The following is a 27752-nucleotide window of genomic DNA, read 5'->3' on the forward strand; positions in this document are numbered from 1 at the left end:
GGCCAGATTCGTTCATCCAGCCATTTTACCTGAAGGAAGAGCAGCTAGGTAAGGAATACACAAGATTAAAAAATAAATAACATTTGTTTCAAAAAAGAAACACCCCAATTAATTAATAAAATGTTACAGGGTCTGGATGGATTGAATGGCCTTTTCTCAGTCATAGTTCTTACTCGATCAGTCGATGCAAATATATGCAGAAGACCATTATTCCATCTGGGTTCACCTATCTAGAAAATCCTGCAGTCTCCACCGCTATATCTGTTTCCTGAACGATACCAGGGTTTAAACCGGCACTGCATTTCACATATTATCCCTTGTGGCTTTTATCATTTATTCTTGGAATAGTGACAATACTGGCAAAACAATATTTATTGTCCATTTCTAGCTGAACTTGTCATTAAATTCAACAACATAATGTGGTGCAGGCAGACCAGGCCCGATAATAAAAACAGAATATGCTGGAAAACCTCAGCAGGTCTGGCAGCATCTGTGGAGAGAAACAGAGTTAACGAGCAGGATTCTCCACCCAGCCGCACCAGTTTTCTGGCCCCTCCACCTCCAAACCTGACACCATGTGGTCGGGAAAATTCAGCCCACAAAATCACAGTTAATGTCTGAACAATTGCCACTTGAGCAAATTACTGAATGACTGCTGCTCCTCGCTTGACTTGACACAGTTGGAGAGAAGAAGAGAAAAACTGGGCTAGTAACGCTGGGATGTATGGAAAATGAATTCCTTTGTATTAAGATCTAAGAGATGTACCACTTTCTGTTTTCAGATTCACATAACAGAACAAGATGAACAAAGCTTCTCTGAGGTATTCTGCTATTTTCCCATTCAACTTTGAGGAGCCTCTGACTTCGGTGGCCAAGACCACCAACCTCACTGAAGTAACTCCAGCTAAGAAAATAACCTTCTACAAGAGTGGAGACCCTCAGCTTACTGGAGTGAAAATGACCGTAAACAAACGGGCCTTCAAGACCTTTGATGCCCTCTTGGATGACCTCACACAGAAGATTTCGCTTCCATTTGCCGTGCGGACAGTAACAACCCCTCATGGAATTCATGGTATCAACAGTTTGGAGCAGCTGGAAGATGGAGGCTCGTATATCTGTTCGCATAAAAAGCATGTTCAGCCAATCCCAGCTGGGAAAGTTACATGGCAGGGACAGAAACCAATAAGTCCCCATCGATATTCTACACGGAGAGAAAGGCAGGAAGATAGTCATGCACATCGTACTCAGATGGCACATAAAAATATAATACTCATTAAAAATGGGAATGTCGGTATTCATTACTCAATTGTTCTCCACAAGAGAAATACACACAGTTTCAGAGGTTTTCTGGGTGAAATCTCTGAGCTCATGCAGTATAGTGTGAGAAAACTTTACACAATGGATGGAACAAATGTAAGTATTTTCTTGGTTCTGGCCAATTTTACAATTTACAGTTGCAAAATAAATACTAAGTATGCACTTATGATTAAACAGAAATTTGGGGGAATAAGGTGAAAGTAGTTCTGCTGACAAAGGTATCTGGTACATTAGTCAGCAATCATGACTTTGGGATCTGCATTCCTCCCAGTCTTGAACGCTGATAATAGCTTTTCAAAGCAATAATGAATCAGTCAGCTGGAAAAGAGCGAACTGAATGTTTCTTAGCCAAAGCAGGTGGTGATATTTGTTTGGAACCATAAATTAATTTTCAATGTGGATTCTTCCCTTTCCAGAATTTCAATTTGGCATCTCTTACATCGACCATTTTATTATATTGGTTCTTGTGCTTCTCCATTCACGTGACCATTTCAGCTGTGTTGTTCTGGCACTGTCATCTCAGTTTCTTCTTTTGTCTGATTTTGCTGATTCTGTTGTCAATTTCAATGTTTCTTTTTACCTGTTCGGTTAATTTCTCAGTGCCAAACCTCCTCTCTTCAAGCTTTTATTCTCACAATTCAATTCTTCACTGGTCTTGTTCTTATTTTCATGTTGCTTTTTCATGGAGTCAAGCTTATTCTCCATTGTCTTATTGAGTTCTTGTTCTTAACTTAATTTTGTAAATTTTTGCGTTCAAATTTGCCGTCAGCCATTTCATCGTGTTGTTTTAATGTCCTCTCTGGAGCTTTAATTTTTTTTGCTGATTCCTCTTCATGTTCAATAGTTCCTAGCTCCTTTTGAAGTCTTTAATTTCTGTGTTTCGTCCAAGGTGACTCCATCAGGTTCTTACAGGAAGTATACATTTCACAAATGGTACCTTCATTTCTACTTGTCTTAACTTCAGCTAAACCCTTTTCAGCTTCAGTGTTGGTCAGGTCTGTCTCCAACAAAGTTTTCTGCAATTCCCTCATTGCTCTTTATTTGGTGATCTCAGACGCAATTCTCCGGAAAACTTTCTAAGTGTAGTAGCGAGTGGGAATTGCAACGAGCTTCCTGGCGCTTGGCCCAGCAAAGCTGGCAATGAAATTCAATGTTAATTGGTTCACTTATTGAGGCTTCAAGAGCTTCTCTTCGCAAATAACGGCTCGCCAGCTGATTTGCCGCCACCACGTTTGCTAGCCCCCCGCGAACAAGATCGAGCAGTACTTAAGCTGCACTGGCACGGCCAACCCCAGCTAGCTCGCAACAACGCCGCCCAGGAGACTGAGTAGTATGACCAAGGGGACTGGCCAACAGTGCAGGATGAGGGTCAACGAAATACGCGGGGCAGCACAAGTGAGTAGACACCAACGCACCCCCCACCAAGGGAGCATCCACCTCCCCATGCGACCCCCAGCCCTCCCCCACCCCCACACAACCCACCCCAACTCCGCCTTCACCCTCTCTCCCACCACTGTGAATCATGCATGTGGCTGATGATGCCATCTTTGTATCCCTTCAGCAAAAGCTCTCTGGGAGAGGGCCCACATAAGAAAGAAGGTGCCGGACATAAGAATCCTCACTTCCTTCATGAAACGGGCCCTGAACGTGACTGGTGTGGCCGAGGGCAGATCGGTCACCCACGGACGCCGCAGAGGTGAGGAACCACTGGGCTCCACCTGGAGGACCTTTCAAACATGAGTAGTGATTGCCTTACTGACTGACCCAACCCTCCCACTGACCACAAGTCCATTCTCTTGCCGGTCATCCAGCCGACAGTGCCGGCCCATCCCAGGTGGTCCCCTCTCCTGACACCAAGGAGAACACCTGGGAGGAGTGCTCCGAGGATGCCACCGTAATCGTGGCACAGGTGCCATCCCTACCCCTCCACCAGGGCAGGTACACACCTCGGTGGCACATGTTAGTGGGCACGCTTCTGGGGACCAATCTGGTGAGCACCACACTGCTGATGATGTGCATCAGGTGGAGGCAGAAACCCCAAGGCAAGACAGCAGTCAGAGGGCTGGTGGATCCTAGAATCGAGCTGGGTCCCAGCCTGATGCTGAGCCTGTGGAAGTGGAGCTGACGGAGGCGATAGGGAGCAGTCAGGACATTCAGAGGAGATGTCTTGGCGGATTCCCAGAGTCTATGGGTGCATGAGGTGGCGGCAGCTATGAGTAGCACCGAGGGACAGCACGGTGGCCTAGTGGTTAGCACAACCACCTCACGGCGCTGAGGTCCCAGGTTCGATCCCGGCTCTGGGTCACTGTCCGTGTGGAGTTTGCACATTCTCCCTGTGTCTGCGTGGGTTTCGCCCCCACAACCCAAAAATGTGCAGAGTAGGTGGATTGGCCACGCTAAATTGCCCCTTAATTGGAAAAAATATTTGGGTAATCTAAATTTATTTTTAAAAAAATGAGTGGCACCGAGGCCAACACTGTTAGGATGGTGACCGCAGTGGAGAGCCTGGTGCATGGCGTCGGCACCATGAGTGAAGGTGTCCAAGGCGTCACGTAGTCGGTGATGGCTGTGGCTGGGGGTCTCGGCAAAATGACCGCCTCGCTGGGGGATGTCACTCAGTACCAGGCTGACCTTGATGAGGTTCCGCGGGACATGTCCCACTCTCAGATGGGCATGGGTGAGGCACTGGAGAGCATGTCGAAGTCACTGAGGAGCATTGCCGAAGGTGTTGACCCGATGGTGCAGACCATGGGGAGTCGCCAGGGCTGGCAGAGCCAAATTATGCAGGGGCAGCCAGGGCTCAAACCAGCTGCCCCTCTATCCGAAAGGCATTGATCGGGAAGAGGGGGCACTGATAGGCAACCCGAACCCGTCCCATGGAGTGGCGATGGTGGCACCAGCTCCCCAAAGCTCTACCCCTCTGATGAGGCCACATCTCGAGGTCAGCACACAGGACAAGGCTGTACATGTGCCGCCGACAAATGAGCCGGGGCCCTCTGCCCCAGAGCCCCCAAAGGACGCCTGCCAGGGGCATCGAAGGCCATGGGACGAGGTAGGCAGCAGGCAGCCTCCACCTCAGATATGCATCTTGGGAAAACACCTAGATGTAATGGTAGAACTAGGAGGGCCAGGAACGTTGAGGAAAACTGAGGGCACCGGAGTAGGTAGGGGGTGGGGAGGGGGCGGGGGGCAGTTGGGGGGTGGGGGTGTTGCACCACCAGAGGTGGGCTATTATACAGCACATTGAATCCCTTTTTGCACAAACATTATGATGTCTCCGTCACTTTCTTCCGCAATGCAGGCTGACCCCCAGACTCTATACCCATCTCTCCAGGCATTCCCCCGTCCCCGTGGTGCTCACCCACCCTCCAGCTGTGGACATGTCCCCGGAGCTGTGTCCCATCCCTGGCTCCCACATGCTACATGGCCCGCCCACCCAAGGGAATCCACTTGGCATGTGTGAAGTGCTCACTTAACCATGATCACCAATTCCCATCATCGCACGAACCTGCCTCCCACCCACTGACTCTATCTACACCTCCCGCTGCCTGGGGAAAGCGGGCAGCAAAATCAAAGACCTCTCCCACCCGGCTTACTCACTCTTCCAACTTCTTCCATCGGGCAGGAGATACAGAAGTCTGAGAATCCGCATGACCAGACTCAAAAACAGCTTCTTCCCCACTGTTACCAGACTCCTAAACGACCCTCTTATGGACTGACCTCATTAACACTATACCCTGTATGCTTCATCCGATGCCAGTGTTTATGTAGTTACATTGTGCACCTTCTGTTGCCCTATTATGTTTTTCTTTTATTTCCTTTTCTTTTCATGTACTTACTAATCTGTTGAGCTGCTTGCAAAAAAATACTTTTCACTGTACCTTGGTACAAGTGACAATAAGCAAATCCAATCCAATTCCTATCAGCAATAGCCTTCAGCCGTGCAGCCAGAGGCCCCTGCAGTCAGTGGGGGTTATGGGTAGTCGGTGGGGAAGACGAGCAGGAACAATGGTTGCCGCCGGAACGGTTACACACGATCCAGGGGCTGGCGTGGTGGTGCCGTGAGCGGATCCTCCCCACAGCACCTCCCCCTCCCACTCTGGTGGAGGGTCCCCCCAGCCGAGCTTCCACCCCTCGCCCAGCATTGGTGTGGCAGGCCCTGCATCCCCAGGCCCTATGGCTGCTGGCAAAGATGGCTACTCACCTCCTCGGCTCGCCACAGAGGCCATTCTGCCAGGTTCACGTTTTTCAAAAGGAGTACTAACCGGTGCCAGCGTGACCACTTGCTGGGGAGGCCGCTGAATGTCGGGAGGTTATTGGATATGGGGTGGCCCTCGTTAATAGTATGGAAATGAAGTTTAAGTGGTGATAAAAGGTTTCTCGCCACGTTATGGCGAGATCATAATTTGGCCCCTACCGTTATTCACCGGTCTCGTTATGCTTGTGCGAGAGCACAGCGAGGGTGGAGAATCTTGCCCTTCATGTTCTTCAGTGCCCTCCTTCCTAGAGCTCTCAGTGCCCTCCTTCCGGGGTCTCTCAGTGCCTTTCTTCTGGGGTTTCTCAGTGCCCTCCTTCCAGCGTCTCTCAGTACCTTCCTTCCGGGATCTCTCCGTGCCCTCCTTCCAGGGTCTCTCAGTGCCCTCCTTCCAGGATCTCTCAGTGCCCTCCTTCCGGGCTCTCTCAGTGCCCTCCTTCCGGGATCTCTCCGTGCCCTCCTTCCAGGGTCTCTCAGTGCCCTCCTTCCGGGCTCTCTCCGTGCCCTCCTTCCGGGATCTCTCCGTGCCCTCCTTCCAGGGTCTCTCAGTGCCCTCCTTCCGGGATCTCTCAGTGCCCTCCTTCCGGGCTCTCTCAGTGCCCTCCTTCCAGGGTCTCTCAGTGCCCTCCTTCCGGGATCTCTCCGTGCCCTCCTTCCAGGGTCTCTCAGTGCCCTCCTTCCGGGATCTCTCAGTGCCCTCCTTCCGGGCTCTCTCAGTGCCCTCCTTCCGGGATCTCTCCGTGCCCTCCTTCCAGGGTCTCTCAGTGCCCTCCTTCCGGGATCTCTCAGTGCCCTTGTTCCGGGGTCTCTCAGTGCCCTCCTTACGGGGTCTCTCAGTGCCCTCCTTACAGGGTCTCTCAGTGTCCTCCTTACGGGGTCTCTCAGTGCCCTCCTTCCGACGTCTCTCAGTGCCCTCCTTCCGGGGTCTCTCGGTATCCTCCTTCTGGGATCTCTCAGAGCCCTCCTTCCGGGGTCTCTCAGGGCCCTCCTTCCGGGGTCTCCCCTCCTTCCGGAATCTCTCAGTGCCCTCCTTGTGGGATCTCTCAGTGCCGTCCTTCTGGGGTCTCTCAGTGCCCGCCTTCCGGGTTCCCTCAGTGCCGTCCTTCCAGGGTCTCTCAGTGCCCTCCTTCCGGGATCTCTCAGTGCCCTCCTTCCGGGATCTCTCAGTGCCCTCCTTCCGGGCTCTCTCCGTGCCCTCCTTCCGGGCTCTCTCAGTGCCCTCCTTCCGGGATCTCTCAGTGCCCTCCTTCCGGGCACTCTCAGTGCCCTCCTTCCGGGGTCTCTCAGTGCCCTCCTTCCGGGATCTCTCAGTGCCGTCCTTCCGTGTTCTCTCGGTGCCCTCCTAACGGCGTCTCTCTGTACCTTCATTCCGTGTTCTCTCAGTGCCCTCCTTCTGGGATCTCTCAGTGCCCTCCTTCTGGGATCTCTCAGTGCCCTCCTTCTGGGATCTCTCAGTGCCCTCCTTCCGGGGTTCTCTCTGTACCCTCCTTCCGGGTACTCTCAGTGCCCTCCTTCCGGGATCTCTCAGTGCCCTCCTTCCGGGATCTCTCAGTGCCGTCCTTCCGGGATCTCTCAGTGCCCTCCTTCCGGGATCTCTCAGTGCCGTCCTTCCGGGCTCTCTCAGTGCCCTCCTTCCAGGGTCTCTCAGTGCCCTCCTTCCGTGCTCTCTCAGTGCCGTCCTTCCGGGCTCTCTCAGTGCCCTCCTTCCAGGGTCTCTCAGTGCCCTCCTTCTGGGATCTCTCAGAGTCCTCCTGGGATCTCTCAGAGTCCTCCTTCTGGGATCTCTCGGTGCCCTCCTTCCGGGATCTCTCAGTGCCCTCCTTCCTGTGTCCCCCCTCCTTCCGGGGTCTCTCAGAGCCCTCCTTCCAGGGTCTCTCAGTGCCATCCTTCCAGGGTCTCTCAGTGCCCTCCTTCCGGGGTCTCTCAGTGCCCTCCTTCCAGGGTCTCTCAGTGCCCTCCTTCTGGGATCTCTCAGAGCCCTCCTTCTGGGATCTCTCAGAGTCCTCCTTCTGGGATCTCTCAGAGTCCTCCTTCTGGGATCTCTCGGTGCCCTCCTTCCGGGGTCTGTCAGTGCCCTCCTTCTGGGATCTCTCGGTGCCCTCCTTCTGGGATCTCTCAGAGCCCTCCTTCTGGGATCTCTCAGAGTCCTCCTTCTGGGATCTCTCAGAGTCCTCCTTCTGGGATCTCTCGGTACCCTCCTTCCGGGGTCTGTCAGTGCCCTCCTTCTGGGATCTCTCGGTGCCCTCCTTCCGGGATCTCTCAGTGCCCTCCTTCCTGTGTTCCCCCTCCTCCCGGGGTCTCTCGGTGCCCTCCTGCCAGGTCTCTCCGTACCTTCCTTCCGGCGTCTCTCAGTGTCCTCCTTCCCTGGTCTCTCAGTATCTTCCTTCTGGGGTCTCTCGGTGCCCTCATTCCGGGGTCTCTCAATGCCCTCCTTCCAGGGTCTCCCCTCCTTCCGGGGTCTCTCAGTGCCCTCCTCCCAGGGTCTCTTGGTACCTTCCTTCTGGAGTCTCTCAGTGCCGTCCGGGATCTTCCATTACCTCTTACCTGAGGTTTTCATTGCATCCTCTGAGGTCTTGCTTTGCCTTGACGTTTTTGTTGTTTGTGGGCTTTTTGAAAGTTGCTCTCTCTCTGGGGTCTTCTCTAATTTTTCTATCCATTGCATTTCGATTCTTCTGGTGGTTGCTGCTTTAAAGGCATTGCCACACTAAATGTATTACCACTTTAAATGCGTGGCCTCTTTAAACGCAGTACCTCTTTAAATGCATTTCAAATGCAGGGATTGAATGTATGTGGAATGGGGTGCAATCGAGCAAGCTGCTTTGACCTGGATGGTGTCTTGAGTGTTGTTGGAGCTGCACGCATCCAGCCAATTGGAGAATATTCCATTACACCCCTGATTTATACCCTGTAGATGGTGGACAGGCTTTGGGGGGTCAGGAGGTGAGTTACTCTCCACAGGATTCCTAGCCTTTGACCTGCCCTGGTGGCCACAGCATTAATATGGCTCGTCCAGTTCAGTTTCTGATCAATGGTAACCCCCTGGATGTTGATTGTGGAGTAGTCAGCGATGGTAATGCCATTGAATGTCAAGGGGCGATGGTTAGATCCTCTCTTGTAGGAAATGGTCATTGCCTGGAACTTATGTTGTGCGAATATAACTTGCCACTGTCAGCCCAAGCCTGGATATTGTCCTGGTCTTGTTACATAAGAACATAAGAACTAGGAGCAGGAGTAGGCCATCTGGCCCCTCGAGCCTGCTCCACCACCCTCAGGCTCTTATTGTCGGCCATTTTCACGTCCAGAGAGGAGATCTGGTCGCTCTGCCTCGACAGAGCAACCCCAACCTCCTGCAACTGTGCATCCTCCTGCTTCAGTACCTCGTCCCCCTTAGCCAGCGCCCCTCGGATTGAGGAAATAGCCACCTTGATCTCCTTTTCATGGCATCCTGAGACCCCTCGACGCAACTGCACAACTAGAATTTCGACAGTTAAGGTTTGGCCCCTGGCACCGTACTCGCTTCCACCATTTTATTTGCTGCTAAGGCACTCGAAGCCTCCATTTTTGAAGCTTCTTTTGTTGCCTGATTCGGTACCGATTATGCATCCCCTTGTTGTGGAACACTTACACCATTGAGTTTAAAAAAAATTTTGGTCCAATTTCCATTGCTGGCCAAGTGAAATCTTTGCCTGGAGCTCCCACATGTGCAACTGTTCTGTTACATTCCACACCAGAAATCCAATCTTATCACTTTCACCCTATCAAAAGGGAGCAAAATTTGCAGATGACTCAAAACTTGGCAGCATTGTGAACTGTGAAGAGAACAGTGATGGATGTCAAGAGAAGGTAGACAGGTTGGTGGAATAAGTGAACACATGGCAGGCGAAATTTAATGGCGAAAAGTGTGAACATTTCAGGAGGGAGAATGAGAAGATGCAATATTGAATAAAGAATATCATTCTAAAGATCATGCAGGAGCAGAGACATTCAGGGATATCTGTGCACAATCGGTGAAGGTGACAGGGAAGGTTGAGAAAGAAAAATAAGTTATATAAGTCCCAATCCCAGCCCCGGGTCACTATGGAGTCTGCACATTCTCCCCGTGTCTGCATGGTTCTCACCCCCACAACCCAAAGATCTGCAGGATAGGTGAATTGGCCACACTAAATTGCCCCTTAATTGGAAAAGAAATGTGTACTCTAAATTTATTTTTAAAAAGTTAGATAAATCCAGCAATCCTGGCATTTCTATATAGAGACGTAGGGCATGATTTATTGGCCGCGACCTGCCAGAATCATGACGGGATGCCAGTAGATCCCGGGAGACGCCTCTCCCAGGATTCCTGACGTTACGCCTTGCGAGATATAACAAGATCTCGTGAGATGCCCCGATTTTGGTCCCGTCCACAATGGGCAAGATCCAGATTTGCATAACTAAAAGAGCTTCGAAGCTCACTCAGTTATGTTGCTGCCAGCTCAAAACGGTCACCTGGCATCTATTGGTGTCGCCAAGGAGATGCCAGCCGGGCACCGATGCCAGACGTAACGGCACTAGTGGGGAGGGGGGGTGGGGGGTCTGGTCACCCAGGTGATTGGAGGCCCCCGGATATTTGGTCTCTGGGCAGGCTGGCACCCTGCCACTACTGACGTCATTCGGGCACTTTGGCACTGCCACCCAGGTGCCAAATTGTCCGGGGCGCTGCCAGGGTGCCAGGTCAGCAGTGCCAAGGTACCAAACTGGCATTTGCCCATGCCGGGGATTGGGCATGAGATCGGGACTTCATTTAAAAATGCGTTCCCGATCTCTTCCTCCACTGAGATTACGAGGCTAAGTGCGGCCTCAGCAGAGCATTCCTTGCCGGGTCTGAAAGGAAAGAGTGCTGGTAGATAGCAGGGTTGTTCCCGGTGCTTATAGCGCCAGATGCAACCCCTCAATTCCCATCAAGAATCAACTTTTTTTTAGTTAAATCGCTTCCATAGAATACACCAAAAAGGGTATGTTGAATTATTTTTTTAAATAATTTTTATTGAAAATTTTTTACAAAAATATAACAAACAGTAATAAACAACAATAAAACAACACAATAAGCATAACACCCCCAAGACCGTACCAACGCATATATCGAGCCCCCCCAAACCAGGTAAACAACAAAAGAACTTGAAAATAAATTAAATTAAATTAAATAAACATAGTCAGCACCCCCCCACCCCACTTCCCCCCCCCCCCCCCCCCCGGGTTGCTGCTGCTGCTGACCTAGTTCCCTATCGTTGAGTCAGAAAATCGAGGAAAGGCTGCCACCTCCTAAAGAACCCTTGCACCGACCCCCTCAGGGCGAATTTGACCTTCTTTACATTAGTAATTGGGGACTCAATAGTCAGGGGCACAGATAGGAGATTTTGTGGGAGCGAGAGAGACTCACGTTTGGTATGTTGCCTCCCAGGTGCAAGGGTACGTGATGTCTCGGATCGTGTTTTCCGGGTCCTTAAGGGGGAGGGGGAGCAGCCCCAAGTCGTAGTCCACATTGGCACTAACGACATAGGTAGGAAAGGGGACAAGGATGTCAGGCAGGCCTTTAGGGAGCTAGGATGGAAGCTCAGAGCGAGAACAAACAGAGTTGTTATCTCTGGGTTGTTGCCCGTGCCACGTGATAGTGAGATGAGGAATAGGGAGAGAGAGCAATTAAACACGTGGCTACAGGGATGGTGCAGGCGGAAGGGATTCAGATTTCTGGATAACTGGGGCTCTTTCTGGGGAAGGTGGGACCTCTATAGACAGGATGGTCTACATCTGAACCTGAGGGGCACCAATATCCTGGGGGGGAGATTTGTTAGTGCTCTTTGGGGGGGTTTAAACTAATTCAGCAGGGGCATGGGAACCTGGATTGTAGTTTTGGGGTACGGGAGATTGAGAGTATAGAGGTCAGGAGCACAGATTTGACTTCGCAGGAGGGTGCCAGTGTTCAGGTAGGTGGTTTGAAGTGTGTCTACTTCAATGCCAGGAGTATACGAAATAAGGTAGGGGAACTGGCAGCATGGGTTGGTACCTGGGACTTCGATGTTGTGGCCATTTCAGAGACATGGATAGAGCAGGGACAGGAATGGTTGTTGCAGGTTCCGGGGTTTAGGTGTTTTAGTAAGCTCAGAGAAGGGGGCAAAAGAGGGGGAGGTGTGGCGCTGCTAGTCAAGGACAGTATTACGGTGGCGGAAAGGATGCTAGATGGGGACTCTTCTTCCGAGGTAGTATGGGCTGAGGTTAGAAATAGGAAAGGAGAGGTCACCCTGTTGGGAGTTTTCTATAGGCCACCTAATAGTTCTAGGGATGTAGAGGAAAGGATGGCGAAGATGATTCTGGAAAAGAGCGAAAGTAACAGGGTAGTTGTTGTGGGAGACTTTAACTTTCCAAATATTGACTGGAAAAGATATAGTTCGAGTACATTAGATGGGTCATTCTTTGTACAATGTGTGCAGGAGGGTTTCCTGACACAATATGTTGACAGGCCAACAAGAGGCGAGGCCACATTGGATTTGGTTTTGGGTAATGAACCAGGCCAGGTGTTAGATCTGGAGGTAGGTGAGCACTTTGGAAACAGTGACCACAATTCGGTGACCTTTACGTTAGTGATGGAAAGGGATAAGTATACCCCGCAGGGCAAGAGTTATAGCTGGGGGAAGGGCAATTATGATGCCATTAGACATGACTTAGGATGTGTTGGTTGGAGAAGTAGGCTGCAAGGGTTGGGCACACTGGATATGTGGAGCTTGTTCAAGGAACAGCTATTGCATGTTCTTGATAAGTACGTACCAGTCAGGCAGGGAGGAAGGGGTCGAGCGAGGGAACCGTGGTTTACCAAAGAAGTGGAATCTCTTGCTAAGAGGAAGAAGGAGGCCAATGTGAAGATGAGGCGTGAAGTTTCAGTTGGGGCGCTTGATAGTTACAAGGAAGCGAGGAAGGATCTAAAGAGAGAGCTGAGACGAGCAAGGAGGGGACATGAGAAGTCTTTGGCAGGTAGGATCAAGGAAAACCCAAAAGCTTTCTATAGGTATGTCAGGAATAAAAGAATGACTAGGGTAAGAGTAGGACCAGTCAAGGACAGTGGTGGGAAGTTGTGTGTGGAGGCTGAGGAGATAAGCGAGATACTAAATGAATACTTTTCGTCAGTATTCACTCAGGAAAAAGATAATATTGTGGAGGAGAATGCTGAGACCCAGGCTATTAGAATAGATGGCATTGAGGTGCGTAGGGAAGAAGTGTTGGCAATTCTGGACAAGGTGAAAATAGATAAGTCCCCGGGGCCGGATGGGATTTATCCTAGGATTCTCTGGGAAGCCAGGGAAGAGATTGCTGAGCCTTTGGCTTTGATTTTTAGGTCATCGTTGGCTACAGGAATAGTGCCAGAGGACTGGAGGATAGCAAATGTGGTCCCTTTGTTCAAGAAGGGGAGTAGAGATAACCCCGGTAACTATAGGCCGGTGAGCCTAACGTCTGTGGTGGGTAAAGTCTTGGAGAGGATTATAAAAGATACGATTTATAATCACCTAGATAGGAATAATATGATTAGGGACAGTCAGCATGGTTTTGTGAAGGGTAGGTCATGCCTCACAAACCTTATCGAGTTCTTTGAGAAGGTGACTGAACAGGTTGACGAGGGTAGAGCAGTTGGTGTGGTGTATATGGATTTCAGTAAAGCGTTTGATAAGGTTCCCCACGGTCGGCTATTGCAGAAAATACGGAGGCTGGGGATTGAGGGTGATTTAGAGATGTGGATCAGAAATTGGCTAGTTGAAAGAAGACAGAGAGTGGTAGTTGATGGGAAATGTTCAGAATGGAGTTCAGTTACGAGTGGCGTACCACAAGGATCTGTTCTGGGGCCGTTGCTGTTTGTCATTTTTATAAATGACCTAGAGGAGGGCGCGGAAGGATGGGTGAGTAAATTTGCTGATGACACTAAAGTCGGTGGAGTTGTAGACAGTGCGGAAGGATGTTGCAGGTTACAGAGGGACATAGATAAGCTGCAGAGCTGGGCTGAGAGGTGGCAAATGGAGTTTAATGTGGAGAAGTGTGAGGTGATTCACTTTGGAAAGAATAACAGAAATGCGGAATATTTGGCTAATGGTAAAATTCTTGGTAGTGTGGATGAGCAGAGGGATCTCGGTGTCCATGTACATAGAACCCTGAAAGTTGCCACCCAGGTTGATAGGGTTGTGAAGAAGGCCTATGGTGTGTTGGCCTTTATTGGTAGAGGGATTGAGTTCCGGAGCCATGAGGTCATGTTGCAGTTGTACAAAACTCTAGTACGGCCGCATTTGGAGTATTGCGTACAGTTCTGGTCGCCTCATTATAGGAAGGACGTGGAAGCTTTGGAACGGGTGCAGAGGAGATTTACCAGGATGTTGCCTGGTATGGAGGGAAAATCTTATGAGGAAAGGCTGATGGACTTGAGGTTGTTTTCGTTAGAGAGAAGAAGGTTAAGAGGTGACTTAATAGAGGCATACAAAATGATCAGAGGGTTAGATAGGGTGGACAGCGAGAGACTTCTCCCGCGGATGGAGGTGGCTAGCACGAGGGGACATAGCCTTAAATTGAGGGGTAATAGATATAGGACAGAGGTCAGAGGTGGGTTTTTTACGCAAAGAGTGGTGAGGCCGTGGAATGCCCTACCTGCAACAGTAGTGAACTCGCCAACATTGGGGGCATTTAAAAGTTTATTGGATAAGCATATGGATGATAAGGGCATAGTGTAGGTTAGATGGCCTTTAGATTTTTTCCATGTCGGTGCAACATCGAGGGCCGAAGGGCCTGTACTGCGCTGTATCGTTCTATGTTCTATGTTCTATGTTCTATGTTCTCCAGCTTAATAAAACCCGCCATGTCGTTGATCCAGGTCTCCACGCTTGGGGGTCTCGCATCCTTCCACTGTAGCAAGATCCTCCGCCGGGCTACTAGGGACGCAAAGGCCAGGACACCGGCCTTTTTCGCCTCCTGCACTCCCGGCTCCACCCCAACCCCAAAAATCACGAGTCCCCAGCCTGGCTTGACCCTGGATCCCACCACCCTCGACACCATCCTCGCTACCCCCTTCCAAAACTCCTCCAGTGCCAGGCATGCCCAGAACATATGGGCATGGTTCGCTGGACTCCCCAAACACCTGACACACCTGTCTTCACCCCCAAAGAACTTACTCATCCTAGTCCCGGACATATGGGCCCGGTGCAGCACCTTGAATTGGATGAGGCTAAGCCGCGTACATGAGGGGGAAGAGTTAACCCTCTCCAGGGCATCTGCCCATGTCCCATCCTCGATCTGCTCCCCCAGCTCCCCCTCCCACTTAGCCTTTAGCTCCTCTACTGACGCCTCCTCCACCTCCTGCATTACCTTGTAGATATCAGATACCTTCCCATCCCCGACCCAGACCCACGAAAGCACCCTATCCCTCACCCCCCTCGCGGGCAGCAAAGGGAATCCCTTCATCTGCCGCCTAGCAAACGCCTTTACCTGCAGGTACCTGAACATGTTCCCCGAGGGGAGCTCAAATTTCTCCTCCAACTCTCCCAGTCTCGCAAACCTCCCGTCAACGAACAGGTCCCTTAGCTTTCTGATGCCCGCTCGGTGCCACTCCAGGAACCCCCATCAATGTTCCCTGGGACGAACCGATGGTTCCCCCTTAGCGGAGCCTCCATCGAGCCCCCCACTTCTCCCCTATGTCACCTCCACTGCCCCCAAATCTTGTGGGTAGCCGCCACCACCGGACTCATGGTATACCTCGTAGGAGGGAGCGGCAATGGCGCCGTTACCAGGGCCCCCAGGCTTGTGCCTCCACAGGACGGCATCTCCAACCTTTTCCATGCTGCACCCTCCCTCTCCATCACCCACTTGCGTACCATCGACACATTGGCCGCCCAATAATACCCCGAGAGGTTGGGTAACGCCAGCCCCCCACCATCTCTGCCCCGCTCCAAGAAGACCCTCTTCACCCTCGGGGTCCCATGCGCCCAAACAAAGCTCATGATGCTGCTAGTCACCCTCCTAAAAAAGGCCCTAGGGATAAGGATGGGCAGGCACTGAAAAAGGAACAAGAACCTCGGGAGCACCGTCATTTTGACGGACTGCACTCTACCCGCCAACGATAGCGGCACCATGTCCCACCTTTTAAATTCCTCCTCCATCTGCTCCACAGGCCTGGTAAAATTAAGCTTATGGAGAGTCCCCCAACTCCTGGCCACCTGCACCCCCAGGTACCTAAAACTCTTCACTACCCTCTTAAACGGGAGCCTACCAATTCCCTCCTCCTGATCACCCGGGTGCACTAATGTTGATCTTTTATAAGCACTTGTTGGACCTCAACTGGGATTTTGTGTACAATTCTGGGTGTCACACTTTAGAATTAGAGAGGATGCAGGAAAGATTTACAAGAATGGTTCCAGAGATGAGGGGCTTCAGTTATGAGAGTGAATTGGGAAAGGTGAGGTTATTCTCCGTAAAGAGAAGGCTGAGAGGACATTTTATTGAGGTATTTAAAATCATTAGAGGTCAAGATGGAGTAGATAGGGAGGCACTATTCTCTTTGGTACTATTCTCTTTGGTTGAAGGGTCGAGCACTAGATGACACCGATTTAAAGTGAATGGCAAAAGAACCAATGGCAATAGAAGGAAAATCTTGGCAATGCATTGAGAATCTGGAACACACTGTCAGAGAGTAGTTGAGGCAAGCTCAATCGTGACTTTCAAATCAGTATTGAATAATAATCAGAAGGGAAATGAAGTTGCAGAACTAGTGGGAAAGATGGAGGATTGAGTGGGGCTACTTGAGCTGGTCTTGCAATGCTGGCCCAGATCCATTAGGCCAAATAACCTCCCTCAGTGCCATAATCTTTCTATAAAATCATTCATAATTTTAAAAACCTCACTGAAGTTTCTTTTCACCACCCGGGCTTGGGTGGACACTATGCCAGCATCACAGATTTCGTTACATAACTATAATTTTCCTCCCATGGCATCATCCTATAAATCAATTCCAGATACTCTCTATAGGCGGGATTCACTGAAATCGGCGCAATAGCCCGATGCCGGCATAAAAAATGGCGCGAACAACTCCAGCGTTGTGCTGACCGGAAGGAGCGGAATTCTCCGCACTTTCAGGGGCTGGGCCGGCGGCGGATGGGTTGGCGCCGCATCAGCTGGTGCTGAAGGGACTGCACATGTCAGCGCATGTGCAGAACCGTCGGTGTGGTTCCACGCATGCGCAGGCCGGCCGGCGTATTCTGGCGCATGCTCTGGGGTTCTTCTCCGCGCCAGACATGGCGGAGCCCTACAGGAGCCGGCGGGGAAGGAAGAAGTGGCCCCACGGCACAGGCCCGCCCGTAGATCGGTGGGCCCCGATCACGACCCTAGGTCGGATCCTCCCACGCGCCCCCGAGGACCGCACCAGCCAACTTACCTGCCAGGTGCCACTGTGTGGGACCATGTCCAATCCACGCCGGCGGGACAGGCCAAAAACAGGCGGCTGCTCAGGAGAGTTGCCGGGGGGCCCGCTGCCAACGGCCCCCGACCGGCATGGTGTGGATCCCGCCCCTGATGTGTTGGGCAGGCTGGTTTGATGTGGACTGCACTTGATGCAGTGTAGCGAGAGACAGATTTCCAACACTTTCAACGTCTAAACTATTTTACATGTTCAACTGTGGGTTGACACTATGCTGACTTGACTGGAGACCTGATACTAGCCTAACCAGACTTACTGACTACCGCATGGTGTTTGCACTGGCTAGCTCACGAGCTCTGACTGTCTCAGAGGCTGGATCCCGAGAGAGCGGGAAACCTGGTGCCCTCTGGCTTTATAGTGGTAGTGTCCTGTTTGGTGATTGGCTGCTGTGTTCTGTGTGCTCATTGGGCATCCTGTGTGTCAATCACTGCCTGTCTGCACTCTATTATATACATAGTTGTATATTATGAAATCTCCCACCCCTTTTTTTTGTTTGTGTTTAGATAATAAATATTAAGGTGTGTGTGGAAGTGTATATGTGCGTGACTATATACAGAATGTGCTAAAATGAACTTATATACATAGGAAGGTGTCGCTAGTGCAGATATAGGGCAGATGAAACAGTAAAATGATATTTACAGATGTCAAAACGATGAGGTAACAAAATTGTGCAAAAGTTCAGTCTATAAGTTTAGTCTCTGTGGCGGGCGACGAATTCTGGTTGACCGCCTTAAGGGTGGGTAAGGGGCCGCCTGCACTTGGATGGGTGGGACTGCCGCCAATGGGGTGGTCGCAGAGGTCGGTAGGATTGCTGGGAGATCGGTGGCCTCGTGGCAGGGCCTGTCCGGGGAAGCAGTGTGTGAGGTTGGACATCATGGTTAGGTGGCGGGCGTGGAATTCTGCGCAGCGCCCGTCTGTTGCGTCGTAGGAAGGAGCCATCAGCCATGCGGACGAGGAACGATCTCGGGGCCACTTGCTTGACCACCACAGCTGTGGTGGACCAGCCCCCGTCAGGCAGCTGTACACGAACATGATCAGTTGGGACCAGCTCGGGGAGATCCATGGCATGAGCGTCGTACGCTGATTTCTGTTGGGCCTGAGACTGCTGCATCCTCTGTATAACTGGAAGTTGTCAAGGTCTGGAATGTGGATGGCTGGAACCGTGGTTCGCAGAGTGCAATTCATGAGCATCTGCGCTGAAGACAAACCACTGGACAGCGGGGTTGCTCTGTATGCCAGCAGCGCCAGGTTGAAGTCGGAGCCTGAGTCTGCAGCCTTGCATAGTAATCTCTTGATGATATGGACCCCTTTTTCGGCCTTCCTGTTTGGCTGCGGGTAGTGGGGGCTGGAGGATACGTGACGGAAGTTGTATAGCGGGGCAAAATCAGACCATTCCTGGCTGTAAAAACAGGGACCGTTGTCACTCATCACCGTGAGTGGTATCCCATGCCTGGCAAACAATGAGTTCTTTGCCTGGCGTGTAGACAAGTTCAAAGTCGTAGCGGCGTAGCTTAAGAAGAATTTGCTGTAAGCGAGGCGTCATGTCATTTAAATCCTTCTGGATTATGTGGACTAATGGCCTGTGGTCCGTCTCAACCATGAATTTTGGGAGGCCATACACATAGTTGTGAAACCTGTCGATTCCTGTTAGCATTCCTTCTCAATCTGAGTGTACTGTTGCTCAGAGCGTCATGGCTCTGGAGTCGTACGCAACTGGGGCCCAGGACGAGGAGTCATCCCGTTGGAGGAGCACCGCCCCAATACCGTCCTGGCTCGCGTCAATGGATATTTTGGTCTCCTTGTTAGGGTCGAGGAAAGCCAGCACCAGGGCTGTAGTGAGTTTTGCCCTCAGCTCACGCCATTCTTTCTCATGACGGGCAGCCACTGGAATTCCGTCGACTTTTTGACGAGATGGCGGAGGGCTGTGGTGTGGGACGCCATGTTGGGAATGGATCTCCTGAGGAAATTGACCATCCCTAGAAAGCAGAAGACCGCCTTCTTGTCCTCTGGGGTCTTCATGGCGTTGATCGCCGAAACCTTGTCAGCATTTGACCGCACGCCTTGCTGCGAGATGTGGCCGCCAAGGAATTTGATTTCTGACTGACCGAACGAGCACTTGGCCCTGTTGAGTTGGAGACCATGCTCATGGATTCTGTGGAATACCTGCTTGAGGCGATCGATGTTCTCTTGAGGAGTTGTGGACCAGATTATGACCTCGTCAACATACACTCGCACCCCCTCGATACCCTCCATCATCTGTTCCATGATGCGGTGAAATACCTCTGAGGCAGAGGTGATGCCAAAAGGCACCCGGTTGTAGCAGTAGCGACCGAACAGGGTATTGAATGTACACAGCTTTCGATTGGATGCATCCAGCTGTATTTGCCAGAACCCCTTGGAGGCGTCCAACTTCATAAAGAATTTGGCATGAGCCATCTCGCTGGTCAACTCTTCTCGTTTTGGTATCGGGTAATGTTCCCTCATGATGTTGCGGTTTAGATCCTTGTGGTCGATGCAGATCCGAAGTTCCCCTGATGGCTTCTTGACACAGACCATGGAGCTGACCCAGTCTGTGGGCTCTGTGACCTTCGATATGATGCCCTGATCCTGGAGGTCCTGTAATTGCTGCTTGAGGCGGTCCTTGAGGGGTGCCGGCACCCGGCGTGGTGCGTGAATCACAGGGGTGGCGTTCGTTTTGAGCAGGATTTTGTATCGGTATGGGAGCGTGCCCATTCCGTCGAACACGCTGTGGTACTGGATGATGTCATCAATATCAGCTTGGAAGTTTTCATCAGGTGAGGCCGTCGCCTGTGACGATGACATGGTGTGGACTCGTTGAACCAGGTTCAGGAGTTTGCACCCGAGTACCGAGCCGGGAAGCTCTGTCAGGTCCTACGATCTCGAATCGCAGTGTCGCTTTAAATGACTTATTGGAAACTCAGAGTTGGCATGAGCCACTGGCAGCTATGGCATTACCATTGTAGTGAAGGAGCTGGCAGGCCGGTGGAAGAATGGTTGGTCTGATGGTGTCAAGATCGGATTTCGAGATGAGGTTCGCCGATGCGCCGGTGTCCAGTTTGAACCGGATGTGAGCCTTGTTGACTGTGAGGACAGCGCACCACTCATCGTCAGGATCCACGCTGAGGATTTGGGAGGTGCTTCACTATCTTGGAGAGAGGCAGCACATGCTTCGTAATGATGCCCACCCAGTATGGGGATTTGAGGCACTCAACATCAGAATCTGTTGAGCTGTCGGGATCAGAGTCTGGCATGGCCTGCTGTATTGAACGGACACTTCTGCGCCGTGGCTGGGATCGCTGTGTGCTGAGCGGTGGTGCAGATATGCAAAGGGCTGCGTAGTGGCCAAGCTTGCCATACTGTAGACACCGTCGTGATTTTGCTGGGCATTGCCGCTTTAAATGGGCAGAGCCACAATTCGGACACGTCATGACACCAACGCCAGCGCGTTCCATGCGCCATCGTGCATGCGCAGTGCGGTCGGACGACTTACGCACCTGCGCAGGCTGGTCGTCGGTCTCGCCGTCCCCTCGGTCATGGTGCGCATGCACAGGGGCCCGGAAAAGCACACGAAATGGCCACTCTCGTCCAGACTTAGGCGTTGCATTTGTGCGATGGCCTGCACCCGTTCCGCCTCGTGGGGGGTTAGCTTAGCCGTTTCTGCCGCACTGATGTGGGAGAACCGGTTGTTAGAATGCTCGTGGAGAACGGACGTTTCGATGGCGATGTTGAGGGTCAGCTGCTTGACTTTCAGGAGCTGCTGTCGAAGGGAATCAGAGTGGACCCCGAAAACGATCTGATCCTGGATCATGGAATCAGTTGTCAAGTCATAGTTACATGACTGCGCGAGGATGCGGAGATGGGTAAAAAAGGATTTAAAAGGTTCATCCTTACTCTGAAGCCTCTGCTGGAAAACGTCACGTTCAAAGCTCTCATTCACCTCAATGTCGCAGTGGCTGTCGAATTTCAGCAGGACTGTTTTAAATTTCATCTTGTCTTCGCCTTCAGCGAACGTAAGGGAGTTGTAGATGTGGATGGCGTGGTCCCCCGCTGTGGAAAGGAATAATGCGATCTTCCTGGCGTCCGATGCGGCCTCGAGACAGAGTTGGAACTTTTGGTTTGAAGATCTTCCAATTTGCACCAAGGTTGCCGGAGATGCGGAGCTGCGGAGGAGGGTGGACGTTTTCCATGTCACCGGATGGCTGCTTGCTGGACAACGCTGATTCACTCGAGGTAGGTCCATCAAATTTCAGTATCACTCACTGCTACCATGATGTGAGGCAGGCTGGGTCGATGTGGACTGCACTTGATGCAGTGTAGCGAGAGACAGACCTCCAACACTGGATAAGATGCAACACAATGTTATTCAACGTCTGTGTGGAGTCTGCACGTCCTCCCCGTGTGTGCGTGGGTTTCCTCCGGGTGCTCCGGTTTCCTCCCACAGTCCAAAGATGTGCGGGTTAGGTGGATTGGCCATGCTAAATTGCCCGTAGTGTAAGGTTAATGGGGGGATTGTTGGGTTACTGGTATACGGGTTACGTGGGTTTAAGTAGGGTGATCATTGCTCGGCACAACATCGAGGGCCGAAGGGCCTGTTCTGTGCTGTACTGTTCTATGTTCTATGTTCTATGAACTATTATACATGTTCAACTGTGGATTGACACTATGCTGACTTGACTGGAGACCTGATACTAGCCTGACCAGACTTACTAGCTACCTCATGGTGTTTGCACTGGCTAGCTCGCTGGCTCTGACTGTCTCAGAGGCTGGATCCCGAGAGAGCGGGAAAACTGGTGCCCTCTGGCTTTATAGTGGTCGTGTCCTGTCTGGTGATTGGCTGCTGTGTTCTGTGTGCTCACTGGTCATCCTGTGTGTCAATCACTGCCTGTCTGCACTCCATTATATACGTAGATGTATATTATGACATTTACCTGCCAGGTCCCACCGTGTGGGACCATGTCCAATCCACGCCGGCGGGACTGGCCAAAAATGGGCGGCTGCTCAGGAGAATTGCCGGGGGCCCGCTGCCCCCGACCGGCATGGCGTGGATCCCGCCCCCACCCGAAAACCGTCGCAAGAGAATACGTCAACTGGTGTCAGGGCGGCGGGGTGGGATTCACACTGCCCCTGGGGATTCTCCAACCCGGCAGGGGGTCGGAGAATCCCGCCCTACATCTTTTGTGCATTTTCCAAGGTTGTTGGAATTATTGTCAAACTTTTGAATTGTTCCAACCGCTTTCTCTTTCTCTTCCATCAATGTTCTGCTTCCATGCGGGTCCAAACCTGCACCTGAAGCTATCAACATTGATAAATCTTAGCTAGTGCCACACACTAGTGTTATACGTTCAGTGCATTGAATTATTCTATTTCTATTTGTGTGTTTGCATTGAAAGTATTGGAATTAAATGATATGATTGTCTTCGTGTGAGAACTATTTTGAGCAATTTTAGCAAGTTTGCAGATGATGTTAGCAAGTTTGCAGATGATACTAAGATTGGTGGAGTAGCAGATAGTGAAGGGGACTGTCAGAGAATACCCCAAAATATAGATAGATTGGAGAGCTGAGAAATAGCAGATGGAGTTCAATCCGGGCAAATGCGAGGTGATGCGTTTTGGAAGATCCAATTCAAGAGGGGACTATACGGTCAATGTAAGAGTCCTGGGGAAAATTGATGTACAGAGAGATCTGGGAGTTCAGGTCCATTGTACCCTGAAGGTGGCAACGCAGGTCGATAGAGTGGCCAAGAAGGCACACAGCATGCTTGCCTTCATTGGACGGGGTATTGAGTACAAGAGTCGGCAGGTCATGTTACAGTTGTATAGGACTTTGGTTCGGCCACATTTGGAATACTGCGAAGACAACTGCGTGCAGTTCTGGTCGTCACGTTACCAGAAGGATGTGGATGCTTTAGAGAGGGTGCATAGGAGGTTCACCAGGATGTTGCCTGGTATGGAGGGTGCTAGCTATGAAGAAAGGTTGAGTAGATTAGGATTGTTTTTGTTGGAAAGATGGAGATTGGATTGGATTGGATTGGATTTGTTTATTGTCACGTGTACCGAGGTACAGTGAAAAGTATTTTTCTGTAAGCAGCTCAACAGATCATTCAGTACATGGAAGAAAAGGGAATTAAACAAAATTCAAGAAAATACATGAGAATACATAATAGGGCAACACAAGATATACAATGCAACTACATAAGCATTGGCATCGATTGAAACATACAGGGTGTAGTGTTAATGAGGTCAGTCAATAAGAGGGTCATTTAGGAGTCCGGTGACAGTGGGGAAGAAGCTGTTTGAGTCTGTTCGTGCGTGTTCTCAGACTTCTGTATCTCCTGCCCGATAGAAGAAGTTGGAAAAGTGAGTAAGCCGGGTGGGAGGGATCCTTGATTATGCTGCCTGCTTTCCCCAGGCAGCGGGAGGTGTAAATGGAGTCAATGGATGGGAGGCAGGTTCGTGTGATGGACTGGGCGGTATTCACGACTCTCTGAAGTTCCTTGCGGTCCTGGGCCGAGCAGTTGCCATACCAGGCTGTGATGCAGCCAGATAGGATGCTTTCTACAGTGCATCTGTAAAAGTTGGTAAGTGTTAATGTGGACATGCCGAATTTCCTTAGTTTCCTGAGGAAGTATAGGCGCTGTTGTGCTTTCTTGGTGATAGCGTCGACGCGAGTGGACCAGGACAGATTTTTGGTGATGTGCACCCCTAGGAATTTGAAACTGCTAACCATCTCCACCTCGGCCCCGTTGATGCTGACAGGGGTGTGCACAGTACTTTGCTTCCTGAAGTCAATGACCAGCTCTTTAGTTTTGCTGGCATTGAGGGAGAGATTGTTGTCGTTACACCACTCCACTAGGTTTTCTATCTCCCTCCTGTATTCGGAAGGTTGAGAGGGGACCTGATTGAGGTCTCCAAAATTATGAGAGGAATGGACAGGGTGGACAGCAACAAGCTTTTTCCAAGAGTGGGGTTGTCAATTACAAGGGGTCACGATTTCAAGGTGAGAGGGGAAAAGTTTAAGGGAGATGTGCGTGGAAAGTTCTTCACGCAGATAGTGGTGGGTGCCTGGAACGCTTTGCTAGCGAAGGTGGTAGAGGCGGGCACGATAGCATCATTTAATATACATCTAGACAGATATATGAACGGGCGAGGAACAGAGGGAAGTAGATCCTTCAAAAATAGATAAAGGATCTGGATTGGCACAGGCTGGGAGGGCCAAAGGGCCTGTTCCTGTGCTGAAATTTTCTTTGTTCTTTGTTCAATCTAGCATTTCTCATTTTTATTTTATGTTCTTACATTTATAGAATAATCGTAAAAAAGTAATGCATTGTAATAAAATCATGGTCCAAACAATGTGATGCTATGCAGTGTGTGAGTTCACATCCTCAAACTAGAGATGGTTCAGCACCAGCTACCGGAGGCAATCTGTATTATGGGAAAGGCCAGGGAAATTAGAATTGGCTCTGAAATTTAGGGGAGCCAGGAAAGGCTGATCTGTGATGCTATTCTACTGCTAGCCCAACCAGATTTATTTCACCCCCTCAAACCCCCAGCCCTCACCACTTTAGGTTTTGCTGGAAATCACACTCTAAAGGGACAACTGCTAATTTACCCATTTTGTTCAAAGCTAATGTCTCACAGGCCCAGCAGAAGGAAGGTCCCACTGCTTTCGCAAAAGAATTATTTCCAGAAGTATCAATCACATTTCAAAGCATTTCCTTGTAAATAAATAACTTAGTTCATTTTCTTCAGTGCTTGGAATCATCTTCATGGAGCAATAGGATTTCACTGTGATTTTCATTGCTTTAATGAAATGGGCATCTCTGTCTCATTTTAATTGCTGTTTCCCTGGGATTTTGGATCGGCTCACTGACAGAGTAAACCTATGGGTAGAAGTCCTGAGCCACTGCACGTCCACCCTCATGGATGATTCCATGGAATTTCAGACTAATACCATGTCCATCAGGCTTCATTCTGTGTTTCTCGGTTTCTGGCCAACAGCACTTGTGACAGTGGCCTGGAACAGGCTGCTGATATTGGGCGTTCTGCGGCTTGGGATGGGGCTGGCGGGAGTAGGAGGTGGGTGGGTGGGGGGTGGGAGGAGATGTGATGAAATATGGCACTTCATTCATTGAAAGGTGACATATTGCTAAAGGGAAAATAAATGTCTACATATTTCATAATATTCCCTAATCTGAAAAATATTACGCTTGTATTTTACAGATTGACACCCTACAGGCTCTTTTTCATTGCCCGAGTGTTCTGGTATGTGTTGGACATGAAGCTTTCAAACCAATTGTGAATGAAAAATTCAGAAGGAGACTTTCTGAAAGGATGCCTGGCCTGTCAAGGCGATCTCGTGCCAACGTTAATAACGAATCAGATGATATAAAGAGAAATGGTTAGTAATTTTCTTTCATTCCTATTTTTGAAATGTAAAAAATGGAACACAACTGTGAACAAAACCTGTCATTGAAAGTGTAACGATATAACCCATATGGCTTTATTTCAGGATAGTTAGATCAATAGCTCCACCTGTAAAAGTCTAACAAACTGAGGGATACACTTGCCCTTTGGCTGACTGAACTGAATTTGGAAATTCCTTTCATTTCATTTCAATAACCTCCTTACTTGCGGAAAATGTGCAGTCAGTCGCGTTTGAAAGCTGGATTGCTGCAAGTTTGGGTGAACTGGCAATTCTTAAAGGACGGCTGTTATCTTGAATAGTGAGTTGCATATAACTATACTTCTGGCAGTGGTATAATAAAATACATTTTTTAAAAAACTATACTTCTGGAAAGAAGCAACTCAGTCTGTGGTATTATGTAATATGTAATAAGTGACTGGAAGTTTGATTGCAGTGAATGCAAATCATGTAAATGCAATAATGTTTCCATTTCAATTTGTGCTCACAGTAAGTGAAAGGAAGGCCTGACCTGTGGGAGGCCTGGCAGCAGATCCGAGGCATGAGATGCAGGCTGACCAAGATAACTGATGAAGATCAGCTCTTTTCAACATTTCTTGGAGGCCAAGGAGAGCAGGAGTACTCTCACCAGGCCACAGAAAAATGTTTTCAGCCTCTCCTCCCCCAATTAGGACCCCAATGCTAATGGTCATTGAACATTTCCAGCTCCTCTATCTGAGTTCTCGGGGGCCAGTCTCCCTTCTCCCCAATAGAGGTCTGAGCTGTGCTTTGGCAAATTCTTCATCAATTCTAATGAAATTCAGTCTGGAGCCTCATTAACATAAGCAGCCCACGTAAATGAGGCTCATGTTTGGCGAGAGGATATCGCCTCCACAAAAGGTGCCTTGCAAGATGCAAATTAGGCTGGTGACGTTTGTGGGACTCTGCCACTGGTGAAGCTCATAAAATCGAGGATAATGAGATGCTTATTTTTAAATTTCGGAAATGTTCAAAATGCTAAATGTCCAAAAGGCTCCCCTCTTCCCAACGCACTCTACCCCGACCATATTTCCAGTCTTTCCATCTCCCAGTCAGTCACCAATAGACTCGGAACATTCAGCTCTATGCCTATATTTAAAAACAGAGTGGATGGGAGCTTGAGGAAAGCGATAAAGGTACATGGCGTGTGTGGGATTAGGACTACTCCTCATTTGGAGGACTGGTTGGACCAAATTACTTTCCTGTGGGATTTGATGGAAATTCATCAACCTGAAATATTAACTCTATATCTCTCTCCACAGATTCTGCCTGACCTGCTGAGTATTTCCAGCACTTTCTATTTTTAATTCTGTTCCTGTCTTGTATATTCTATGTAATAAAACTTCAATGTGAGTGCAAGTCATTTGAGTCAAGTAAATTAACCAATACAGCTAATTTAGCTGGATCCTTTTAAACATGATATATTATGCAATATAAGCAATGTACTTGAAGTGGCTTGACAAAAGATGAATTGCCTTAAAATTAAGCTGTTCAGATGTTCAAGCATGAATATTAATATACTTGTCAGATATTCCTCTGCTTTTTTAAGCAACATGTTAGCAACATCTTTATGTGTATGCCCATTGGCATTCTCATGTAAACCATCCTATCATCTGAGTCCCCTGAAGCAAAATCTACCTTCTTCTTCACCCTCCAGTTAAATGACACACCATTCCCCTGTCCTGACCTAGCTGCTGCCTACTCAGGCCCGGTGACTCACCGTATGCCAATCCTCATTCAATACTACTCTCTAAAATATGTGCAGTCTCAGTGTCTAAAATGAGGGCTTCAAGTGTCAGATTATGTAATGGAACCTCTTCACCAGGCGTATGGTGCAATTCCTGCCTCATGATGTTACAGTGATTGGCCAGTGTTTGGGTATCTGAATGCATAAATGCATAAGTGGAGAGTTGAAGGGAGGGAAGTGGAAAACAAGAGGTCCATGGTCCCATCATCTGCAGCTTGTATTTCATGCCAGATAGTAAATAGGAAGAGGGTGAAGGAGGTTATTGAGAAAGCACATCAAACAGTTAAATACCATCATCCTGAATGTTCAAGGTGATGCCAGATACTAAAGCTCCGTCATAGCTGTACTCATGATGTAGAATAAAATCCCCTCTAGGTAAGCAGATAATTCAAGTATACTTGTCTTCTTCTGGTTCTGCTCTGCTCCCTCAGCTATGGGACACATTGTCCTGCAAGGGAGAGGGAAAATGTTAGTGATTGGGTTGCAATATGTTTGAATG

The 27752-nt window shown here is 49.8% G+C and overlaps 1 protein-coding gene across 1 annotated transcript in view; it reads left to right on the forward strand.

Moving 5' to 3' along the window:
* The window catches only part of LOC119967451 (retinitis pigmentosa 1-like 1 protein), a 42576-nt gene that overhangs the window by 7150 nt on the left and 7674 nt on the right, over positions 1-27752 (forward strand). Inside the window, exons 2-3 of the mRNA XM_038800005.1 lie at positions 783-1413; positions 25287-25464. Of these exons, the coding sequence (XP_038655933.1) occupies positions 802-1413; positions 25287-25464 (790 nt within the window). The 5' untranslated portion in view covers positions 783-801. The remainder of the gene's footprint in view (positions 1-782; positions 1414-25286; positions 25465-27752) is intronic.

The sequence above is a fragment of the Scyliorhinus canicula genome, chromosome 6, assembly GCF_902713615.1.
Source record: "Scyliorhinus canicula chromosome 6, sScyCan1.1, whole genome shotgun sequence".
Classification (NCBI taxonomy): domain Eukaryota; kingdom Metazoa; phylum Chordata; class Chondrichthyes; order Carcharhiniformes; family Scyliorhinidae; genus Scyliorhinus; species Scyliorhinus canicula.